The sequence below is a fragment of the Balaenoptera musculus genome, chromosome 8, assembly GCF_009873245.2.
Source record: "Balaenoptera musculus isolate JJ_BM4_2016_0621 chromosome 8, mBalMus1.pri.v3, whole genome shotgun sequence".
Classification (NCBI taxonomy): domain Eukaryota; kingdom Metazoa; phylum Chordata; class Mammalia; order Artiodactyla; family Balaenopteridae; genus Balaenoptera; species Balaenoptera musculus.
Genome location: NC_045792.1, coordinates 11,854,478 through 11,880,335, shown reverse-complemented (window position 1 = coordinate 11,880,335; position 25,858 = coordinate 11,854,478). Strand labels below are relative to the sequence as shown.

At 39.3% G+C, this 25,858-nt stretch overlaps 1 protein-coding gene across 2 annotated transcripts in view; it reads left to right on the top strand.

The window, feature by feature from the left end:
* The window catches only part of LOC118899230 (tubulin-specific chaperone cofactor E-like protein), a 151,597-nt gene that overhangs the window by 55,974 nt on the left and 69,765 nt on the right, over nucleotides 1-25,858 (top strand). Inside the window, exon 8 of one of the 2 annotated variants that reach the window (XM_036860607.1) lies at nucleotides 9,364-13,347. The exons of the other annotated variant lie outside the window; for it this stretch is intronic. Within the exon in view, the coding sequence (XP_036716502.1) occupies nucleotides 9,364-9,682 (319 nt within the window). The 3' untranslated portion in view covers nucleotides 9,683-13,347. Of the gene's footprint in view, nucleotides 1-9,363; nucleotides 13,348-25,858 lie in introns of those variants that run through there. 2 annotated transcript variants of the gene reach the window in all.

The window sequence follows — 25,858 nt, the reverse complement described above, 5'->3', positions numbered from 1 at the left end:
AAATTCTGCACATATTTTATTACATTTTTACTTAAGGATTTCATGTATCTAAGTCCTATTATAAGTGGTACTATTTTTTAATTTCACTTTTCAATTGTTCATTGCTAGGTATAGAAATACAATTGTTTTTTGTATATTGACCTTGTATCCTGCAACCTTGCTAGACTTATTAGCTCTAGTAGTTCTTTTGTGAATTCATTGTCGGCAATCATGTTGTGTATGATGAGGCACAGTGTACGTCTTCTTTTCCAATCTATATGACTTATACTTCATTTTTTTATTTTCTTTTTTTTCTCTTTCCTTTTCTTTTTCTGCATCTCTTGAGAAATTCATGTAGTTTTTCTTATTTAGTGTCCATTACAGTGAATTATATTAACTGATTTCTTAAAATGTTTAACCAGCCTTAAATTCCCAGGATAAATCTCATTTGCTTATTATGTATTACCTTCTTATATGTTGGTGGGTTAAACTTGCTAATATTTTGTTGAGGATTTTTATGTCTGTTTTCATGAGGGATATTGATCTGTAATTTTCTTTTAATGTCTTTGCCTTGTTTTGATACTAGGATAGTGCTGGCCTCATAAAATGAGTTTGTGAGTGTTCTTTCCTCTTCTTTTTTCTAAAAGAGTTTGTGTAGAATTAATTTTTTTTTTCTTAATTATTTTGTAGAATTTATCAATGAGGCCATCTGTGTCTGGTGTTTTCTTTACTGGAGGTTTTAACTATGATTAAATTTATTTAGTAGATATAGCCTGATTCAAGTTATTTGTTCCTTCTTGAATGAGCTTTGGTAATTTGTGTCTTTGAAGGAATTCATCCACTTCATCTTAGTTATTGAATTTATGGGCATAAGGTTGTTCATGATATTCATTTATTACAAACCTTTAGTGTCTGTAGAGTCTGTAGTGATGTCTCCTCTTTTAGTCCTGATATTGGTGTCTTCTTTTCTTGATCAGTCTGGCTAGAGGTTTATCAAATTCACTAACCTTATGGACCAGCTTTGGGTTTCATGGTTTTTCTGTTGTTTATATGCATTCTATTTCACTGATTTCTGCTCACATCTTTATTAGTTCCTTCCTTCTTCTTGCTTTGAGTTTAGTTTGCTCATCTTTTTCTAGTTTCTTAAGGTGGAAGCTTAGATCATTGATTTGAGACCTTTCTGCTTTTCTTTTACAGACATTTAATTCTACACATTTTCCTTTAAACACTGCTTTAGCTACATTCTATAATTTTTGATATATTGTATTTTTATTTTCATTGAATTTAGAATATTTCCTAATTTTTCTTGTGACTTCCTCTTTGACCCGTGGGTTATTTACAAGTGTGTTGTGTATTTTCCAAATTCTTGGGGATTGTTGTTGTTCTGTTAATGATTTCCAGTTTAATATCATTACAATCAGATAACATATTTGTATTATTTCAATTATTTTAAACCTATTAAGGTATGTTTTGGGCCTAGAACATGGTCTATCTTGGTTAGACTTCCATATGCACTAGAAAAAAATGTGTGTTCTGATGTTGCTGGGAAATGTGTATTAAAAATGTCAGTTAGGTCAAGTTTTTAGTGTTGGTCAATTCTTTACATTGTGAACAATTTTCTGTCTGCTTGTTCTATCAATTACTGAGAAAGGAGTACTGAAGTCTCCAACTGTAATTGTGGATTTGTCTATTTCTACTTCCAGTTCTATCAGTTTTTGCTTCATTATCTTGAAGCTCTGTTGTTAGATACATACACATTGAGGATTGTTATGTCTTCCTGTTTGAGCTTACCTCTCCCTGTCTAATGGTTTTTGCAGTTATCTCTAACCAGCTCCCCAGACCCCTGGTCTAGAACCAGCTCTTGTAATGGATTTTGGAGACCCTATCCCACGGATTATAGAGTTAGGATAAATCTAGTCACCTAAGCAGCAGGTGATTTGGTTCAATTCCTGTTGGTAGAGCTATCTTATTACTTCTTTTACCTAGACCCATTGCTCAAAAGAGGTAGCCCGAGGCAGTGGATCTGCAGCAGTTTTTTGCCTCCTTATTTCATGCAAAATAAGAAATCTTATTTTCTTATTCACGTCACCCTAACCCTACCCCTCCTTCAGGCAGTGAACCTGTCTTGAGTTCCTCTGTCTCCCGTGGAGTACTTTTAATCTCCTTTGCCTAACAGGAACTTAACTCCTGACTGCTACTGCCTGCTTTGGACCTGGGGTCCAGTGGTCCTGTGGTTTCAGTTGTCTGCTTTGTATTTCTGTTCAGTTTCTGGTCCATGGAGATGTCTGTTGTTTTTGAGCCTGGGTATGTCTTCTTGCAATTCAACCCCTTCATATTTTATCCATTTTACTCTGTATTTGGAGCAGAAGTGCATTAAAATGTCAATTTATGGAGCCATTTTAATCAAGGTTTTAACCATATTGATAAATGTAGATTAAAATAATTATTTTAACTGCTGTGTGGTATTCCATTATATGACTAGGTATCTTTATCCATTTACTAGGCAATTTTGACAGCACTTGAATTTAAGAAATGGTGAATTGAAACAAAATTCTATGACTCAAGCCTTGATGAAAAACTATATGGAAAATACTAAGTTCAGTTTCAGATACTTTGCTGTGCATGAAAGATGAGAATAAATAATTCTGGAGGTAGGTGAAATACAGAAGCTTGAGGAAGACAAGTGGGAAACATCTATAGCTTAAGCTAAGTAAGAGAATGAGCTCTGTGATGGAAGATCACGAAGAGAAAAGGGAAAAGAATCGGAGTGAGTTTTGAGTGCTACCCAAGAGTAGATGGTAAAAAGAGAACCTGTAAAGAGAGATTGAAAGGGGACATTTGAAATGTAGAAAGGAGAAGAGAATTTCTAGAACAGTATTCATTATTGCAGCAAACCATTAAGATGATGAGACCTGGGAAAGAATGATGGTCTGAGAACAAGACCTCAGTTCTAATTTCCACCCTTGCATTCACTAGCTAATAGACTTTGGGCTAGCAAACTGGCCCTCTATTACTATATCTGTAAAATATGTAATAGATGATCTCTACGATCCTTTCTGCCTCTGAAATGTGATGTTTATGTGTTTTAATAAGATATTGGTGACCTTGAGGAAACTGTTTCAGTAAGAGTGTAAAATCCCAGCTGTAGAAGGCTAGGGAGATTTCTTTGATATGCCATGATATGATACCATACCAAAAAGAGAGAAAGCATACCATACAAGAGGGATTAAATAACAGCAATCAGATATTTGAAATGTATTTTGAATCCTTCGTAATGCCTTGGGAAACAAAGTAAATTTCGTGAATGTTTTTCCTCTAGTTATACTTAATGATTTGTTTCAACCAAGGGAACCATAAGAGATTTTTCATGTTTTATTTGTTGCCTTCCTTAGAGAGAGAGATGTTTGTACTAGGGATTTATTTTGGAGTAAAATAGCTTTATTTAGAATAAAGACTCCAGTTGGTTCAATATGGGTCTGCATTTGAGAATCAATAGAGTAATAGAATTGTTAGCTTAAGACTACTATAGGCCACCTGTGAGCACACTACTGGCATACCGGTAATCCCATTGTGGTATATGTACCTGCATAAAATGTAAATCCCATCATTTTTGTCTAGGATGCTCCTTGAGATTGTGAGCTGCTTCTTTTATGGATTTGGAGCTATGAGGTCCAAATGTGTGAGCTTTCTGCCAGCTCAAAGCCTTTGGTTCTAGGCCTCCTTTAGTCTTCCAGGTTCCTAAAAATTATGTAAAATATTTAATGTTCATATTATTTAGTTAGAATAGTTTTTAGACTAGTTAGAGCTGAAAATGAGTTAACCTTTAGTCTCTATCCATCTTTGGGTTTTAGGTTTTGTCATAAGTTCACCCTCAGACTAAGATTTATGGTAGGAACATTCAGTCTTTGTCAAGTAGTGTGCCAAGTCTTTATTCTAACTTCATAGACCTGTGACTGATTGTGATTGAGGAAATGCTCCCAGCTATCTTAGGAATCAAGAGTGAAAATGGGCAATAAGAGAAAGGGGCATACCTCTCCGAACCTGACCATCATGCTACTAAAATCTGCTCGTGTGTCTGTCACATCAGGCAGGTGTGCCATGGACCAGGAATGGCTAGTGTGTGAAGGCTTACTTATGTGCACTGGGAGTGGAGCTGCCCTACCCTAGCTCCACTAAGCATGGGTTCATTCCCCAGTCCCCCCTTTGTTAGTGCCACCTTCAGCCCCACCCTACCAGTAGCCTGATTTTTAACTGCTCACCATTAAAAAACCCTTAAAGTTGAAAGAAGCTTTTCTCCTTGTGAGTGTTTTTATTTAATAGGAAGAAAAAAAAAGCACAATGCCAGTTTGCCTGTGGGTAGTGTTCTTCACAAGGTTTCAGCTAGCATTTGGTTCCCATTTATCATTCTCAGTTGCCCATGTGGTCATGCTGGCCTTTATGCTGTGTGTAGTAAATTTTGTTTTTGTTGTGATTGATCATTTTCTGTTAGGAGATCATGGGGGAATGATATTCAGAAGTTCTGAACACAAACACAGACAAATATGTATTACAATTTAACATTTGCTTAGTGCAGTACATCCTTGTCAATAATATCATCCAAGGTAGACTTATAGCATTTTGCCCACTTCAGAAGTGAGACTTATAAATATTAGATATTTTTTAATAATCAGATAGAAGTACTGACTGGTAGAATATAAATTGAGATCATTAATTTTGAAGACTACTTAGTCATCAGAAATCATTTACCACTTACGACTATAGCTTTGGGAAGAAAAAAAGCCCTTTACCTCTTAAGACTATAGCTTTGGGGCTGATGCTAAGCAAAGCTCAGATAATACAGAATATACAGATATAGTTCACACATAGTTTAGATGAACTTTTGAATAATGAATAAAATATCTAAGCTGGAAGACTAGGTAGAAATTGGTTTCTAAAATTTACTGGGCATTTTGTAAAATCATGATTTCTTGTATCTACTGATTTGCCCTGCTTAAAGATAATCCAAAATAAGATACTTAGGAGTAAACATATTATCTTAAAATCATGATCTTTACTTGTGTAGCTTTTAAGGGAACATATTCAGTGTATATAGTGAGTTATAGTGAGTCACAACTCTAATGCTTTTTCTTCATTTTTACAGCATAAAGAGTGAATATTTGTTACCCTAGTCCCTATCCAAACTTTTATCCATATGTAAAACCCTGCTGGATTTACCTGAAAATTAATAAGTAAACATTGCTTTTAAGATTAAATAAGTAGAAAGCAAGTACAGGGAGTGGTAATGTCAATGGCACAAAATAAATTTGGAAAGTTAGGTAGGAACGAAATCATGAAGGGCCTTTTATAATCAATGTATTAGTTTTCTATTGCTGCTGTAACTAATTGCCATAAACTTAGTGGCTTAAAACAACATATACTTATTATGTTATAGTTTTAATGTGTCAAAAGTGTGGGCACAGGATGGCTTAACTGGGTTCTCTGCTTAGGGGAGCCAAAATTTTGCCTACCACAATTATGTTAAAGAGTTAGTGCTTTATTCTGATGGGTCTTGTGTGATTTTAAGTAGAGGAGTGTTGTGGTCAAATTTGTGTTTTATGACAATGACCTTGGCTGTGATATAGACAAGGGTCAATTTGGGACCACCCTGAAGTCTTGGGAAACCATTTGAAAGAGTATCATTTGAAATTCAGTTATAGATAACAGAAGCCACATACTAGCTATTTTAAGAAGAAAGGGATTTCATACAGGGAATAAGGTGCTTACAAAATCTTTGGAAGGGCTGCCTCCCTAGGATTATCCCTAGAGCAGTACCGCAGAACTAGCCCACCAAGGGCACTGCTACCTCTGCTAGCATCAGGTAAGGGGAGACTCAGGAAGCTGCTGTCCCCGGTGCTGGATCACACCACCTTAGCTGTGATCTGGAGATCAGCAAGCTGCTGCCAAGGGTGTTGACTCCAGGAACACACTGCTTGAACCACAATCTGGTAATTAGGAAGCCTCTACCCAAGCTGTTCCCACTCCATGTCTGCTAAATCCACTATGTCTCTCCCCAGGGCTGTTGAATGAGACTGATGGAAGTTAAATCTTACCTGCAAAGGAGTGTGGTAAATGTAGTTTTCAGCTTTGCAGCACAGAAAGGCATTCTAGGAGGAGGCTGAAACAAATACTGAGGAAAATTACCCAGCTTATGCATCCAAAGAAAGCTGTAGCAATCCAGGTTGTTAATGATAGTGGCTTGAATTTACAAGAGAAGTGGGCAAGAGAGATGAAGATAGATTCATGAAATATTTAGGAATAGAATTAGTATGACACGGCAGTTGATTGAGTGGGAGAAGTGGAGAGGAGAGATAGGAAGGAATCAGGATGACTATTCAGTTTCTGGCTAGGCTGATTAGACAGTTTCTGGTGCCATTTGCTGAGATAAGGAAGACTAGAAAAGATGGTTGGGGAGTAACAATGAATTATTTCTGGACATGTTGATTTTGAGAAAACTGTAAGACCTTTTAGAGTGTCCTAATTTATAGGTCATTTAATTTGTAGCTAGACTTGACCAGTTGCAGACTAGTTTCTGCACAGGGACCATAATTTAGTGTACAAATATGTTTGTGCTTGAGATAAATTCAGTTGACTATAGTGTCAAGTATAAATAAGTCTAGGATTATGCAGTTATTATTTTAAGTTTTAGTTTTATATTTAAATAGATTCAGGGCTTAACACTAGTTCTTTAATCTCATTGTTGAGTAGTGTTTTTCTTTTTCAGAAGGACTCATGGGTGCCCTGTTCCCTAAGTTCTTGTTTCAGAATATTTGCTTGTTAAATTTATTTCTGAAAAAAACTTGGTGAGGTATAATATTCCTGGGTCATACTTCCTAATTTACTTACTTGGTAGGTAATGTGTTATTTTACTCCTGTTTCTTTCACTGGTGCTGAAATCTCCCTTTTCATCTTATTCTGCTGTTTATCATTTATCTTTGAGCTCCTGTTTTATTATATTTATGCACTTATTAATTTCTAGACCTTAGAGTATTTGTGGGGCATTTTCTTTTCATTCAGTTATGTTTTCTTTCAGATTGAGTTCTGCCTCTGCCTTTTACTTAATGTGTTTCTCTCTTTTATTCCTTTTGCAGTGGTATGTGCTTAGTTGCCATTTTGTGTCTTATGTTCTTGCTTATGTATAAAAGTGGATACCTCTATCTACACCTTCTCTTTACTGAAACATAGTATAAGTAAACTCCTTGACCCCTTTGCCATTGTTCCTTTTGTCCCTCCTGGGCAGAGCTTGAGAGCCTGAGGTATTACAATTCTATCTACTTTTCTGTAGTCTGAAGGGAAAATATCCGTAGAATTGGGTTCAGCTTATTTGACCCCTAGGTTCTGCTGTCTTTTCCAAGATTTTATTAAATTATCATAACCTACTTTCACTTACTTAAAGGCATATGCTAGGAGATTGGGTGAAGGAAAGATACCTTTGGACTTTGAATCATTTCACTTTTTCAGTTTGGAGCCTTGGAAAATTTCAAGTCCTGGTAGTTTTGTATTTTGTTTGTGTGGACTGTTTTGTTTTGTTTTGTTTTGTTTGCCATTGCTAAGATCCTGACATCCTGGCAGTGGGATGTAGAGACTTCTGGTCCCAAAGGTGTTTCCTCAGTCTTCCAGCTGACTCCTTACCCCCCAGCCCAGTTTGCTCTAGATTAGGAAGTATTGGTCAGTATGCTCAGGATTTTGTTTCCTTACCTTCTTTCTCCATAATGGCTTCTGGGGGTTGAGGTAGGACCCTTGCTTAACAGAACCACATGGTACAGAGCTTTTGGTTCCTTTTAAAAGGTTATGGCAATAAGGCAGTTTCCTCTTTTCCTGTATTACTTGCTGCTGGTAATATTTTACCCTTTTAAAAGAATACCATTTGGGGCTCAAGTCCTGGGAGAAGACGATTCTATAATCTGTTTCATCGTACCATCACCTTTTCCAAGAAGTCCTACCTAAGTAGATTTCAATCATATATTTTCTTAGTGGTGTGTGTGTTTTAATAATGTAAGTCCCAGACAGCAGGAATGTAATGTTAATACTTTTTATTTGCATATGAACTTAGAACTTACAAAGTGCTTACTCATCTGTTATTTTATATGATTCTTATGACTGTCTTATAAGGTAGGAAGGGCAGACTTATTATCCCAGTTTTACTAGTGAGGAATCTGAGATCCAAAAGGATTGAGTGAGTTGGTAAGTCACACAGCTAATTATAAGATGGAGTCAAGACTCTGAAGTCAGGTCTTCTGACTCCAAGGCCAGTGCTATTTTACCATACCTGGTACTCCCCTTCATGGACATGATTACTTCCATCCCTGACCACAGATGTCTTACTACAGCTTCCGTGTTCCTACCAACCTTATTATAACACTGATTTAACTGAGTCAAAGCCAAAAGTAGGGTGGAGAACGTGACGGGGGTAATCTTATGACCATTGTATTCTGATCCTGAATTAACCTCAGTATATCTTGGTTATAATAAAGCTAATATTAGATCTTTTCAGCATTTTCCCCCTCTCTGGTTTGTGGGAAACTGCTCAGCTTTCTCAATGAAATCAAACCTAGATCCTCCAAGGCTGGCAGTGGCGACAAGATTTTCCACATGGAAACTTGTCCTCCTGGGCCCTAGTCTCACCTCTATAATTCACTTTCCTCTTGGTGTCTTTGGCTGTTTATTCCTGCCTTGATCAAGGAACTTGTGTCCCTCATTTACCACTTTTTTTACAAGAACGTATTCTTGACTCTTCCACAAACTCCTTGTGTTACAGTCAACTAGGCTAGGCTGGAATATTCAACAAGGCATCACTGAAAAAGCTGAGTTAACAGCTAACCTACAACTAGATGTTTTTGTTTGTAACTTATGCCTTCTCCAGGGGTCAGAAACTGCTGGCCTACATCCATCTTCCCATCTGTTACCAAGGAACACGTGCTTAGATATCTGCCTGCCTTGATGATGATGCCCAAGCAAGCAGGCTCTACAGAGTGATTAGACTTCTCTCTATAATCTTTGTAGTGTCTACTTTTCTTCTAGGTTCTCCTTTCCTTTCTCAGCTGATTCTTATATAAAGATTAGCAGCAGGCCTGTTGGCCATCTTTAGGAGACTCTCTTCCCCGATCCACAAGAATGGGGTTTTACTGTGGCCTCAAAAGGGCAACGATTTCAGATCACAGATTCCACAATAGTCACCCGACTATTGGTAGGTAGGCAGGCAAGTAGATATCATATTAGACTAGGATATTAGAAAGATGTTGAGAATAACAGTGTAGTTTACCTGTAGTTCTGAAGAAGTCAATAGTTCATGCGCTAGTGGCTTAAGTTGTCACTGTTTTGTTTTGTTTTGTTTTTTTATCCTCCTAGGTATCATGAACTAGTCACAAAATATGGGAAGTTGGAGCCTTTGGCGGAAGTGGACCTGAGACCCCAGAGCAGTGCGAAAGTAGAAGTCCACTTTAACGACCAGGTGGAAGAAATGACCATTCGTCTGGACCAAACAGTTGCAGAACTAAAGAAACAATTAAAAACTCTAGTGCAATTACCCACTAGCAACATGCTTCTCTACTATTTTGACCATGAAGCGCCCTTTGGCCCAGAGGAAATGAAGTACAGCTCTCGAGCCTTGCATTCTTTTGGCATTAGGGATGGAGACAAAATTTTTGTGGAATCCAAAACAAAATAACCTCCGCCAGCCTTGTGAGAACACACACATTAGGACTCGCAGGGCATTTGTTCCCATGAGGTTTCCTTCAGGAGGGAGAAGGTTGCTCTGTTTTGTTTTGTTTTCTTTTCTTTTGTTTAGGTTTCAGGGGGGTTTTGTATATCTCCCCCTAGAATGGGTAGGGGGCTGTTTTTGGTATTTTCTACCACAGATTCCTTCTACTCCACCACCAGAATTGGCCACATCTCCAGTTTCTGTGCCCTCCCTCATGAGAGGGGACCAGGCAGCCGCTGACTTCTTACTGTGTTCACTGGGATCTGTCTACCGCTTGGTCCTCGTGACCACTTAGGTGTACTTGTGACGATGGCGTGAACAGCCTTGTCCCCTCAGAAGAGCATCTTGCACTTAAATCAGGAAACAAGGAATCCTTCCAGGAAGGGCCAGCACATCTCTCTCCCAATTCCTCCTTTTTCCCCCTCCCTCTCTCTCCTTTCCTTCTCGGGTTCAGTTTTTCATTTTGACTTGTGTCCATACATGTTTACCTTAGTTTTATTCTGTCCATAATGAACTCCTTATTTTTCAACTTGGGTAACTTTTTTCTTCATTTCTCCCTTTTGAAATAATTTCAAGTGTGTCAAGCATTTGTCAACCTGATTCTGATCTCAGGTACTCAATTAGAACCTATAGCTCTGTTAGGGTCTGGAAGAAGAGCAGATGGAGTGTTAGAATTCCAGGAAGCACAGGCACAGCAGCCTGACCACTCTGTATGTAACTATCTCAATTTTAATGTTCCTCCCACAGTATATCAGCCATTACTGACATGAGCTACGTCACATTCCAGAGTTCTTCGCTTTTTGAATGTATTTCTTCGTATCTATCTATCTTTTTCATTACTTTAAACTACTGGGAATGGAGGCCTGACTTTATGAAGAATCCAACAGAGCAATGGATATACGTGCCAGGAGAGCTGAGAATTAGCTAATAAACTCTCTGTAGTGTGCATGAGGGAGTCAAGTGGGGGGGAGTACGGGAGAGCGAGTACTGTGACTTTCCTGCCTGTCACCATTTGAAGCTTTTGCTCTTGCACTTTGCATTCGAAGTGGGAATTTTTAATCAAAGGGAGCTTTGATTCCTAGTTTTTCCCTGGGATTTTGTGATGTCATAATTGGACAATTCTTTTTGTTTTACATTTCAGTTTAGTTGCCCCTACAGAAGAACAACTCTGACTAATCTCTGAGTAAAGCATTAAGTGTCAAAACTTCAGATTTGCCTCCAAGTCATATTTTTTGCAGAAACATATTTAAAGCACTTTCCTTTAAAAGGTAGCCCTTACCTGCCCTGAAATCTTTTTGTTTGTTCTTCTATTCCTTTGTTAATCAATGTAATCTCTTTCTTTAATATATGTCTTTCTGGATCCACCATGTTTACAGATAGGAGACTTAAGAAGGACTTAGTGCACCTGGGGCAGAAAATGTGCACATGAAGTATTTTTCAAAGAATGTAATTGTTACCCGATTGCATTTGACCTTTTGACCTTTGTTACATGATTCCGTCCCTCCTACAAATTCTTTCATTTCTTATGAAATTTTTAGGTGACTCTTGTAAACTCTTCACGGATGCTACTTTTTAAATTGTCCTATGCCATGATAGCAGATGTTTATTCTCTTAATGCACTTCAGGTTCAGTATCTGTAAAGCCTTTGACCCAGGCCTGCTGAGTCAAATCTACATTCACTGTAACATTGAAAGTGGAAACCAAAGGGTTTGAGGAAGATGCATGATGCCTGTTCTCCTTCTGCTTTATCTTTCAAAATCATAAAATCATAAAAATGAGCAATGGAGATCCAGGCTGGGTATAGACAAGAATAATTATTTTGCAATCACATTTTCCTGACAGGTTTTTGGAAGTGGGAAAAAAGTGTGGCAACAGTGTCAGGAAGATTAAAACTGTGGATGCTTTGTGTACGTGTGTGTGAGTGCAGACGAGTTTGAGAGAGAAACAGTGTAACTGAGCTTTTGTCAGCCTGAGAAACAGATGCCCCCTTATTTTTTGAGGTTGTATGACCCCCGACTGTCCCACAGCAGAAAGCAGAGCAAACACTTATGCTTTAATCATCAGTGGAATGATGACAATTAATAAGATATTTTATATATGACAAAGTTTTATGAAATGCTTTTTTACTGTTAGAGACCTGTTCCTTCTGCTATTACACACCACAGTGCTCCACAACTGCAGGCATAATTCTCCGATTACACAGTTGCATGTCGGGGAACTTCTCATTTAATTCAGTGGCCGTGGGTATTTTTAGGGCATTGTAATTGATTGTTTTAATAATTGCTAAATGATTTTTGATGGAGACAAGATCTAATGCAATTACCGGTCTTTTAGAGTTACAGAACAGAAGTAAATGAGAAAAGATATTTGAGCATGTATACGTGTAGACTGATTTGGGTGGCTGAGGAAAGATGCTGCTTTTGAAATAAAATTGGTGCTGTGTAGACACTTGTAACCAAAATTATTTTTATAACAGGTCAAAAAGAAGGAGAGGAGAGACCATGGACTTTTGAGTCTACAAGTTATGCATAATTGATTGTAGCTTATCTGTATTTTAATGTTAACTTCATCCAGATTCAGTGAGAGCATATTATTGACATTCATGAGGCAAAATTCTGTCATAGCCAGTGTTACAGATATGTTGCTACAGGCACAGTGTATAGAACATATCTTTTCTAAAATAGAAATTTTTGTCAGTTCTGAAAAAGGAAAGGAGTAATAAAAGAAAGCCAAGTAAAAACTGAGGCATCATTTTCATGTGGGCATGTAGCTGCTGACACCACAGTGGAAATCAGTTTTTGAATTTGAATTTTTGAAATATCCCAGATTGCTTTAAAGAAAAAAAAAGTTCAGAGTCATGTATCTTTTTTTATTATTGAAAGTTTCTATTGTTTCTGCAACCTATTGCCACCATGGCCATAAATACATAAGAAAGCAGCAGATATTATATAACTCTTGTTCCTTTAAGACCTTTTGGTGAAAACAAGCCCAAAACATGAGCTATGTGTAACAGAGCCGAATGTTATGATGCTATGTTTTAAAAGTTTGTTTACTTAAAAAAAAAAAAAAAAAGAACGTTCAGTTCTAACCAGATGTTTCAGCTATGATGCTAAATTGCTAAATCAGCAGTGTTATGAACAGGGAAGACTTGTTGCACAAGGAACTATCACCATTTGAGGCACGCAGGTGATAGTTTTACGAGCGCGTGTGTGAAGGTGGCTTGCTCCATGGGAGGTGCTAGGCTCCAGGGCAAATAAACAAGAGTACAGAATAATAGATTGTTCTAAGCAATGTCATTTCTGTTTATGAATTTGATTTTCCCCTCATTTCATGTTAGATTGACATGCAAACAAACTGCTTTCAAGAACACCCAGAAGCTCTCTTGTGTTACCAGGTGTGTTGTGAACAATATTTTTCATAGGTGCTTCCTTCAAATATATGTCCATTGTAGTGATGGAGAGGGACTGGACTCTCTCAGGCTCTTTACTTGCCAGTTGTCTCCTGCAGTTCATGGAAATATATATTTTATTTTAGAATATAATTTAAACATGAAGGTCTATTCTTTGCACTTTTATTAATATATATATAGATATATAGATAATCTTTAAAAAAATTAAAAATCTAAAAGTCCACTTTCTCTTTGTGTTCTGATTTTTTCCTGGAGTCGTGGGGGTCAAGGTGCATGTTTATTTTTATACAGCAGAAAGTCAACATCAGTGCTGTGGTTGAGTCCTCTGGGGAACTGGCCTAAGCTGGTAAAAGAGTTTGACCAGCGTAGCAAATTTAGTTGGGATCTTGCCAAAGTTAGAAATTAAAACGGCAAAACAGAGGTTCATAGGAAATATGTTACTGCCTTTTTGTTAGCAAAGTTTTATACTTCTAACATGCTCTTTTAAGGATGAAAACCCACGTTTGAGCTATTCGGCATCCCCGTTTTTGAGTAAGAATCTCATTTTGATGAATTAAAAATTTGCAACACTTTTTCACGTGACATTTCTTTCCTTTGAAAAATAATTTTCTATAAGAATTAGGGTTTGGGGCACTTGAACTGTATCTGCTTATCAGTAATTTCTTGGTAATCTGTTATGAATTAACCTTGTACCAAGAACTAAGGTCCAAGAGCTATATATATACTTTATTACTGTATTTAGAAGACAGAATCTATTAAATTCTTTCTCAGTGCTTCAGAAGTGCGTTAAGTATCGCGATCTGTTTAAATGTAAGATTATTTCTACCTCTTCAAATTTCAAAAAATTATAGTTTTAACCTCTGTGCTAAGTTCTATTTAGTATTTATTATGAGGGTCTCTGAGTTCTTGCAAGGTAGACATATGTCAAGGCACCCAATACCCATTGGACTGAAAAATGCTATAACTTCCACCAGAATGCATATAAAAGAAGGAGGTTAACCCTTGAAGTCACATTTGTCTTTCCAGCTCTTCTCTGGAAAAGAAGTTATCTGTGTTCTCCAACTTAGGATTTCAGGATTCAAATTTAGCCAGATAACTTTTAAAACACATAGGTCATGATAGATATTTAACATGAGTCATTTCATCTACTTTTAAGTCTTTAATGTAACTAAGATTTAGGAATTGAGTTAATACATGAAAGGGATAGCATACCATATTATATCTCCTTAAAATATAATGAATTTCTGAATCCTTTTCCTTCAAAAATTTGAGAATAAAACTAAAAATGTGTAGTTTTTTTTTTAACAAACTGATCTATTAAAATGTTCAGATATATATACTTGCCTAGACATATGAGTATAGAACATGTGAACATCTTATGCTTCTCTTCAGTGTGGTTTAGGCACCTGAGCAATTTGCGTTCTGTTTTAAGGCACACATATCAAGAGGGGAGTAACAAACTCATAATCCAAGAGGGAGATGAGACAAAAGCACAGTTGCTGGTCGTGTGAATCAGTGCCAGGGATCCAGGCTTACAATTTTCATTCTCATGTTTCTTCTAAACATTAACAATGAGCGTTTATTATCAGCCAGGGCCCAATCTAGATGCTCTACCTATATTAAACCCTTTTGATGTTCACGACATCCCTGTGGTTCAGCACTGTTAATTATCCCCATCTTCTTAACTTGTGAGGCACAGATAGGTTGAGTAACTTGCCAAAAGTCACACCGTTGATAAATGACAGCAGAGCTAGGATTCAAACCCAAGCAGTTTGGCTGCAGTTGAGAGCTGTACTATACTACTTGCTGCTAAGGTTCTCCTCCATAGCCCTCCACAGTTACACCATTATTGTTAGTCTTTATGTTTCACTAAAACACTAAAGTGACATGTTCGTCCATATTCACTTACTAAATTGATTTGCTCTATAACAAAATCACTGATGCGGCTGATAGCTCTAAACCCAAATTGGAACTTGTCCTCATGCCATTTTCAGAATTGTAACACTGTGATTGGTGTACATCCATTGTCCTCCCTGCTCTCCTGGGAGGAGCCAGATTGGACACTTGTCATGGGTGCTGTTGACAAGAAGAAGTGAACCTGCAATATGACGCTGAACACCGGTCACTTGGTCTTCAACCTGAGGACATTCTAGAGCCTGAACACTTTGTTTTCTGTGAACAACTAAAGGTGAGACAGGTCACTCAGTTTTGACTCAGACATTTATTAAGGAGGCATCCGTGTTCAAGTGAACTTGGTGTTTATAAGGGGGAGAAAAAGTGGATAATCTAATGGAGGTTTTGTTATGGGAAAGGTTGAGGCTGTCACTTTGTTCCTCTTTAAAATTCAAGGCAGAGCCTTGTGAGGAATATAAATATTGCTCACAAAATAGAGGAGGCAGTTTATCTATTATGGTCTGTGAGATCTAGGTCTGCCAAGAAATTACAATGCAATTTCAGTTTACTGAGTCTTTCACAGACTCTTCATCCTTGAATGCTTCTTAGTCACTATAAGTAATACAATTAAGGTGTTAAATAAATACGAATGGGAATAAGAGGAGGCAGACATTAAAAAATACAATGTTTTCTGAACTACCTGATACATTTCAGGGCAGACGTAAGCCTTATTCCACTGTTAGAGAATACAACTAGGACATTATAAATTGCTTTGGTTGTGTTAAAATTTTGTTTGGTTTATAGTTCAGTTTGTTTACAAAAAGACATCTTTTAAAAACCATTTGTATTTCATTTTAAATAGAAAACATTCACATGATTCAAAAATCAAACAATATAAACAAAGTATACAATGGAAAATTCTACTCTAACCCCTGTACTCCATCTTTTATTAGCTTTTTGTGTGTCTTTGCCGGGTCAACACAAATAATAGCAAATGAGAATATATTTACTGATCCCTTTTTATACAGCAAAGTTAGCATATTATATACCATCATGCACTTTGCTTTTTTTCACTTAAAATGTGTCTTGGAAATCTCTCTATAGCAACATATACGAAATCACCTTACCCTTTGTTTATAATATAAGATATAGTATTCCATTTATAGATGTGATTTATAATTTATTTGACCAATACCTTATTGATAGACATTTGAGTCTTTCGTTGTTCTCTCTCCCAATCTCCCTCCCTCTTTCTTTCTCTCTTTTTTACTTTTTTCAATTTGCTGCAGTAAAAAGCATACGTTCTTTTACATGTTTGAAATAAATCTGTAGAACACATTCCCAGAAGTGGGACTGCTAGATCAAAAGGTCAGAGTGTTTGTAATTTTGGTAGATATTGCCATATTGTTCTCCACTGGAATTACATAAAAGAACATTTTTTTTTCCTGATTTTAATACTTGTCACATCCCTGCAAAGTCAAAGACTTTACTGATCTTGGGCTTGATACGTGATTCCTGGTTAGTGCAACCAAGATGGCATTCTTCCCAATTAGGCATGCAAATCTAGGCACTTGAATTCAACACATAATAGATTTGCATGAGCCATGCATATCGTCTGTCTTATGAGCTCTCTTTCCTTGGAATCTGCAATTTTTAATCATTGGTGAGTGAGATTTCACCTCTGCAGGAGAAGGTATATGTATTATTTATCCTTAACAATGTATGAGCATTTGTTTTAGCTGAGTGCCCTTGAAAAGTGATAGACAAATAGCGCTAAAACCCTCTGTTTATTGTCTGCAGTAAGCTTTAATCAGAGCTGCTTCTTGCCGACCAGTGAAATTCTTCTAGAACTACTTGGTGCTACTTGGTGAATAGGGAATATAGAGTGTCCCTCCACTCCCCCTGCCCCTTTTCAACTTTATTGCTAATGTGCTAACAAGGATGTTAGAATAAGACCAATTGTGAGGTTTTTTCGGTTATGTTGGTCTACTTAGAATTAGCTATTATAAACTCCTTGCCTAGAGATAGATACTAGAGTTACTTTCAGAAAATATCTGTGAGTCCTTGTTTAAATTTCAGAGCTGAGCATCGTTTATTATTGAGATCTTAGATCTAGAAAATCCTGCTAGTTAATAAACATTAATGTTACTCAATGTGATTTTCAAAGAGCCAATGCCATTTTTCTCATAATTAAGAGTCCAGTGTCTAGAGTAAGATCAGCACAAAAAGAAAATTACTTAGAGGCAAATAATATTAATTCTTTAAAAAGACATGTTCTAGAGCATTTGTGCTACAATTTAAACTCCTAATGCTTGCAGCTTGCCGTTAAATGATTATTACCATGACACTAGTAAATATGAAAATTTTAGAAATATGACATCAGGTTTTTAAACATTTTTCTCTTAAGAATGAAAAACAGACTTCAGGACAACCCATGAAAGTTAACCCAGGTGTCCAAGAATGAAGATTCCAAGGCAATAAGAGAAACAAACTTCCAGATGTGGTGCTCTTCAGACCCTTTCATTGTGAACATCTTTACTGTTCAGGAGAAGTCTTCACGAGCATAATTGCATTTTCTATATCACCTCATCCATTTCAAGGATTCTGCTATGGCTAACTACCATTTTCAGGGAGAACGTAAGCATAACCTTCGATGTAATCACCTTATCCAGCTAGATCTAGGAGGTTGAACATTATTCAATCAGTGGATAAGTGGTAGAAACAACTGCACTACAAAAATATCTGGAATCTCCATGGGAGATTATACAATGAAGCAAAATGATCAGTTGTGGAGGGCTTGTATATTTATCCAAGACACCAATGTTGCAGATTCAGATGGCTAGGAAGAAGATGCTAAGGTGGAGTTAGGAGCGCAAAAGGTTTATTGGAGAAAAAAAAAAAAGTTTATTGGGGAATAACACCTGTGAAAGAAAAGGGGAAGAAGAAAGATGGGGCAGGAGGGGGCATCACACCATGCAGTAGCCCTGACAAAGTCTGCAAGCCCAATAAGATGTTCTGGAGCAAAGATTTCCTATTAGAGGTGTCCCACTTAGGTCCTTTTACCAAAGCTTTTCTCAAGTCATTGATGGAGGAACACAGGAACATGACCTCAGCTTGAACACTGATGCAGACACCAAAGGAGCCAACAGCTGGGAGCTGTCAGCTAACCATACTCCTCGTGGCTGGAAAGCATTCTTTTCTTGAAGGTGGATCTCAGTGGTGCACGTCTGTATGTACCACAGTCCACTCCGTGCCGTGTGTCGATGCAATTCTCCATCCATGATCAGGGCCAGCTCCTCCAGGGCTCTGGCAGGCTTCTCTTCCTGAGGGGAACCTCAGAAAAAGGAGGTTAGGGGAAAGAACTACAGCCCGTGACACTGCAGATAGTTTCAGAGTCACGACTGGTACCCACCGTCTCCCTCTTCCATTATCCGTTCTATCACCTCTGCTGGTCTCAGTGGTTTACCTAGTGGTTTATCCCAAACCCTGATTCCTGAGGAATCTGAATCCCTGGTAACTATATGCTGCTCAGACTTGGGTTGCTATGCTTGTCCATCACATTCACAACTGGGCAAGGGAGTAGCAGCAAGAGCCACCATAATGGGTCTCCTGAGTTCCACGCATCTTACCCCTTGAACCTGTCATGCAACAGCAGCTCCACCTCCTCCTGCTTCTCAGGGTCGGGGATTCCTAATAGGATGGTGGCTCATCTTTCCTGCTAGTCTCTGCAACAAGGAATCCAAAGTACCCAGGCAGCATCACAGCCATAGCTTGTAGGTCCGTGGGACTCTTTCCGTGTCCCCTGGTGAGAGCATGCCTTCTTGGGAACCAGGATGTCAAACTGCACAACCTAGAGATGAGGGGTTGGGAAGCCAAAGTCCCTCAATAATCATTGGGAGTACTTGCAGGTGGGGCTACTCCTGCTTCCACACTTTGGTGCCTGGACCCATGCATTCCTCCAACTGGGGACACTGCTCCAATCAGGGGCTCCTACTGTAATCTTGGGCCCACACTCACATCCCCTTTTACGTAAAGTGGCTTCCCTAGTTGGATGCTATTTTGCATGGAATTCTATGCCTGTGGATCAGGCATTCTGCAAGCCTCTCACTAGTGGTGCTGGCTAAGGCCCTGTGGGCAGGAAAAGCATACACAAATCCAGAGTCCAGGTCTATTCCTGGGAAAAGGAACCATTGGCCCTTCCAGGATGAAAGTGGCCCAGTGTAGTCATTTTGCCACCAAGTGGCCAATTGGTCTCCCAGAGGAACAGTGACAGACTGAGGGCTTAGCTTTTGTCTCTGTTATTGGCAGGGTGAACATTCAGAGGCCAGGATAGCTAACTCAGCCTTGCTAAATAGGAGTTCATGCTATTGGGCTCCTGCATAACCTCCATCCTTGCTGCTGTGGCCACTTCATATACATGCCCATCATACCAACACTGACAAAGGCTGCTTCGCGTCAGCTGCCCAAGTCATTTTGTCTACTTAGTTGTTTAGTCCCTCTTCTGTAGCGGATGCTTTCTTTTGGGTGTTAACATAGGACACAAAGATCTTGACACTTCATGTCCATTCCCATCTGTCTATCCACATGTCTCTACTCCAGGCCTCCTAGCCACTTTTTTATTTCCAGGCCGGTGTCCAGATGTATATGTGATTCACCACTGCCTACGAATTTGTACATGTTCTAACATCAGATCACTTTGACATAGAGTACTTGGGGGCAAGATATAATGCCCCCAAGTCCACCCATTGGGAAAATATTCCTCTATCATTGTCTTTCAAGGCTACCCTTGCATGAGGCTGTAGTGTGGCCACCATATGCTTTGGGCTTGCAGACACACACCAAGCCAATCCATCCACACTCCAAGCTTAGGCTTTTTCGTCCTCCTTCAGCTTGTCCTATGCACCGCCCACCTCGCACTTCACATAGGGCCATATGTGTTATCTGGGTCGTGGGGGGGTAACCAGTATAACTCTGAAAGGTGACATGGATTCTGGGCTACCTAGTCCGGCAGCTTGCTCATTGCCAGTCCAAGATATGCAGATATGCCATTTCCATCTTAGGGTAGATTGCTGCTGGGACCCCCTGACTTTATGTCTTGGTGGGTCCAACAGGGCCCAGCTCATGAGGAGAATTTCTGGGCACGTGGTCACTTGTATCTTGGTCAAATGTTCCATCACAGGGTTCATTCTCATGCCAGGAGCTGATTTTCAGGAGATGTGTTATTTTTTGCTGTGGATGTCATGACTTTGCTCCAGAACTCCAGGGACCTGAGTTATGGTTTTCCCACTAGGGTTTGCAATAAACAGCATATTTCATCTTTTTCTGCCCCTAACATCTCCGACAACAAAGCACCTACTGAACATATGACCCAAGTGGCAGGGTTGCTTGCATTACAGTCTGGAGCTGCTACAAAGCTCTTTCATGCTCTCAACCCAAGTCAAAGCTGGCTGAATTCTGTGTCACCTGGTATGTGGGCTGGAGCAGTTTTTGTAGGTACGGAATATGTGGCCTTTAGAACCCAAAGAAAGCTACGAAGAGGGAAGAATTTCTATGTAGAGAGGTTGCAAGATGCAGCCATTTGTTTTTTGCTTTGGAGGAGAGATCCCAGCATGTCTCTGACCACTGGATTCCTAAACGTGTTACTGAAGTACTAGCCTTGAATCTCTGAAGAATGTAACTCCCACCTTCCGGAGCACATGTGTGTCACCCAGGCCTCTGACCACTTCTTCCTCATTGTGCCAATGAATGTTGTCAACATTGTGAATCAAGGTGATGTTCTATAGGAGACATTCCATCCAATCTCAGCAAAACTATAAATGTATATTGCTGTCTGTGCCATTTGAACATGAACTATTTTTCTGATCCTCATGCCTGAATCAGATAGGGAAAAAAGTGCATTTGCCCAATTAACGGCCACATGCCATGTATCTGAAGCCATGTATCTGAAGCCATCTGTACTAACGTAGTATCTCCAGCAAAGATACGTTAGTACAGCAGATGCAAACTGGAGCTACTACTTGGTTGAGCTTGCAGTAACCCACAGTTATTCTTCAGGATCCATCTTGCCCGATTAAATGGAGATATGATAGATCCCACCACCCCTGCTCTCTAAGAGTGACACTAATCTTCACCATCTTCCCCCAACCCCAAGATGCAAGACTCTTTTGTATTTACTACCTTGGCTGGAGTAGAAGGATCAATTTCCTTCCTTGCTATGGTAGCTTCTACCACACAGACCAAGGACCCAATGTGTCAAGTATATTAAACCCAATTATATATAGGGACTTGGGAACTGACATCCAGGTAGGTCTGCAGCCCCTATGGGCCTGCTGGGACTTGGCCAGGTCTCCTTTTGTTTCCTTGGCCTCTCTGTTTTCACTCTAACAGGGTCTTTGGGTATCAATGTTAACTCAAACCCCTTGTCCAACAGTCCACAAGATATCTAGGCGCTCCTCTCCCCCAGTCTACAGTCAATCAAGTAAATGACCATAGATCTTTTGGGGGAAGGACTGAGAGAATCACTACTGTACACACTTGTCATGATGTCGCAGGATTCTTCCCTTTGGTGACCTGGTTACCTTTTCAGTCTATAGATTCCAGATTTGAAAAACTGACTCAGATCCACAAACTGAGCAAGAGATCAAGACCTTTCATTGGGGCAACTGTCTTTGGCCTCTTGCTCAACCATTCTTGATCTTTTTTATTATATATAGTAAGCAATACCCTTGTTGGCTGCCCATCTACTTTGCCCCTTGGATGCCATGCTCTATTAATCATCTCCATAACTCTCTATGGATCAGGGCCTCTTGGTTACGAATCTGACCTGCTTGGTTATTATGAAGATTCGACCGCCTTGGCTTCAGACAGTAGAGTGCTGCTACCTGGTCTCTGTTGTTTCAGGTGCCCATCATCCCCATTGCGATCGGACAGCCAAGTTCTGTGACCACCACTCCTGCCATCAGCCCTGACCTGCAGAGCTGACCTGACCTGACCTGCAGCCCTGACGCACTGAGCTCGTTTGTGATGCTGGTGCTTCTCTCACCAGCATATTCCTGCTGCCTTTGGTGGATGATGTGTCTGTCCTCTGGGCCTTTCCGTGGAACATGATCATCTGTTGGGTCTTCTGGAGTCACATAATATACATGCGTGTCCATGTCTCTGAGAATTTTAATCCCTTCTTCTGCCATCTGCCACAGTAATTTGGGCATTTCAACCCCAATGTATATACATTATATACGTATATATATATATATATATATATATACACACACACATACATATATAAAATCCCAATGCATAAAATTATATACACAAGTCCAAGGTTTTCCCAATTAGACCCTGATTTTGGCATAGTAGAGCTGCTTCAGTTGAGCCCTTGACATAGCCTTTGTCACCTCAACTAGGTTCTCCAGAGCAAAAATTGCCCATTAGGGGAGTCCTGCATTGGGTGGAAAGTGCTGAGGCAATTGTCCCACCACCTCGCCCAGTCACGGATGGGGTTGCCCTTGGCTCCAGCAGTGAGGCTGAGCCTGAAGGAGCTCACAGCTGGAGGCTCGTGCCCATCCACACTTCTCACTGCATCATTTCAAACTAGCTCAGATCTGACTATTTCTTTCACAGAGGGTGTAAGAAACTTAAGAAAACAAAACAAAACAAAAACAATCAGGATATAAGCCTTATTCTACTCATTTTTAGGAATATTTTTTTGTTTTGTGTTTCGTTTGAACTGCCTTTCCTCCTGCCTAAAAAGCAGCATCCATTTATGCCATCTTTGTAAAACACAAATTGTCTTGGGTTACTAGCTCCAAGCCACGCCCACACCACCTTTGGTCTAAATCTTGTCAAATCTTGGCTCACTTCACCCCTTCAAACAGAATAAACCCTCCTGCCGACATGGCATAAAAAGAGATTTTTGTCACTTTTTCCTCTGTGACCACTGAGTGTACACCCAGAATACACACTCACTAACTGGCTCCCCAGCCCAACCAGCGATAAACCAGCTCAGTCTGTCCTCAAGCACCTGGCACTTGCTTGCACCCAGATTCTCAGTCATTCTGATACACTTATGCCGCCATCTTGTGTATCTGGTTAGCCCAGGTGGCATTTATCCCAGGAGCAGTCCTGCCCAAAAAAGGATGAAACATTTAATATGGGTCAAAAGGCTGAGATACAAATATCCACGAGTGCATGAAGAAAGTAGACCAAAGCAATTACTATGACACTAGCAGTTTTTTAAATAGAACCAACTATTTTGCTTCACGACATTTAGGTTGACTACTGGACTGAAACCTTAACAAAGGCTGGGCAAGGAAATGCTCTTTGAGGTGAGTCTTGGATTTGAGTTTAATTGTGTTTCAAACAGGCACCCAAAAACTCAGATTTTCTGTTACATAAATATGTGCCTTTGGGAGGAAAATAGTCATTTGACATCTGTAAGTAAATACATGTGGAGAATTCGTAAAACCTACTGAATTACCACGGGATTATGGGGAAAATATTGAATAATTTAGACTGAAAAACTAGTTTCCCAAACCTCTTGTCCATTTTAGAACAATTTGCTCAAAACTGGAATTATGTCTTTTAATAGAGTTGGCATTTAAATGTCTGGTCAGAGAGAACTTTGAAGCAATTTTTAAATTCCCATTGATTTACAGAGAGTTTTCTCCTGCTACCTTCAAATGATTTCCTTTTTTTAACAAGTCTCACTTTAAATATTTTGGATAGTAAACTTGGTTTCTGCCTTAGCCAATGTTTCTCATTCTGCATCGAACCAGACACCTTTTTACCTTGTTCACGATGCCTTTTAAATACTTACTGCAAATTTTCGTCAGGAGGGGTCTATCTGTCCCCACTCCCTCCAAGGACCCTCGCTGGGTGTCTGTGGACGTTTCCAGAGCCCTTGGTTTTTCCCTTGTGAAAGATCCTGCCTCGCGCTGGTTACCTGTCCCCTGGCCTAACCCCCTGCCCTGCGGTGTATCAGAGGGAAAAGGGCAGGAGTAAAACCTAGAAAAGTTTGAGACAGTTTCTTTCAATACTTCATGCATACCTGTGAAAAAACAGGGTAGAGCCTATTTGTGGCAGCTGTTCAAAAGCAGAGAAACAAAAAAAGACTTTGGTAGAAAACCAACTTTATTTAAATATTGGAGGCAGCAGCTTTGTTTGGCGTTTGAATCCCATGCTGGTGGATGCTAATTCCGTAACATTATACAGTTGCCTTTTTTTGGGTACAAAGGTAGAAGGGGGGTTTTCTTCTGTGTTTTTCAGTGCAAAGTGATTCTGATCAGAAAGGACCAAGGTTTCAGCTCCAAGTAACTGACATTTCCATCTGAATCTACTCTCTTTTTTTTTTTTTAAGGGGGGAGAAAAAGGTCTAGTTTTTCAGGAAAAGAACCTCTCTACGCAATCCTGAAACTGATCTTTAGATTTACTTTTCCTTAATCAATAGAAGAAAAACTTGATTGCAACTCAACACTTATGTGACTCTAGCGCAGGACTAACTGAATTTTTGGTTTTGAGAGTAGGGGATTCAGACATCATTTCAGGAATCAGAAATAATTGGCAGCAAGTGGGGGAGAACTGACATGAATTCTTGTTTTACTTAATTTTTCCTGGTTTACCAAGATTTGGCTTAATATTTCCGACTCCATTCCTCCAGTCTCTGCAGAACAGGTTAGTGACATTTTTCATAAATACAAATATTTAAATGAATCCTCCTTCCTGCTCTCTGAACTGCTTCCCTAAGGACTCCAGTCTTAAACCTGCCTGACATCTCCTTCTGCTAAAAGCTGTGTGTGATCTCTGCTAAAGGCTTACTCCCATTTTCAGCAAAACTGACTAATATTTATTATGTGCTTAAGATTTCAATGTGTGTGCTTGACAACTGAAGATTTACAGTAAAACTCACAGAGGAGATTCACTGATTTTCCATGGAAGTCTGGCTGAAGAATTGTGATAGCTTCCAATAATTAGAGAAGGGTTTTTAGTTTTAAGAATGCTATTGGGAGCAAACTTCAGTGTCTACCCATGCACTTGGTGCTGATGCAGGAGTATGTATAATTTGGAGCTTGCTTCTCAGCTCTACAGAGTGGCACAGATCATCCAAGGGGTAAAGCCACGGGTCCAACGGATTGTAACTAAAATGAAAACAAGTTCATTTTTGTGATGTTCTTTCTCTAATTAATTTGCTGTGACTAATTACTTGCTTGTGTACCGGATTCTATTTTTATTGTAATTCCAAGGAGCCACCCCTGGCATGGTTCTTTTTTTATTACATGTCTATTATTCATTTCACATATGGAAAGTCAGTGGACAGTCTTCTACAGCCTGTGACTCTGGTCTGTACTTCAGAGTGATGGACTGGCTCTATACTTTACAGAAGGTGATGGCAAACTCTAAATCCTCCTACCTGTAGGACCACATTGTGTTTTAACTGACTTTTATGGGATCCTGATTGAAAGCTGTTGTGAAAATTAGGAGAGCCTGGTCTCACAGAGGATGGATGTCTGTTCTAGAGACATAACAGGCATCTTTAGAGTGGGGTCCTGTTTTTCAGGGCTTTAGTAGCTGGAGAGTAGATGCCTTTCCTTGACTCATTGCCATGCTCATTGATTCTTTATAACTTCCTGACAATTTGAATGATCTCATTACACTTCCAGACTGCTTCTCACGGGGGAATCTAATTTGTTCATGAGGTGTTGAACATAGGAGGGCCCGCCAGCATCCAGGGCATTTCATCCTGACTCAGAACTGTTGATGTCGTTATGTGAATGTTCTATGATGGTTGTGATGTGTCTTGGGATTTGCCACCAAACACACCTGGTGTTCTATTTACTCTGGCAAGC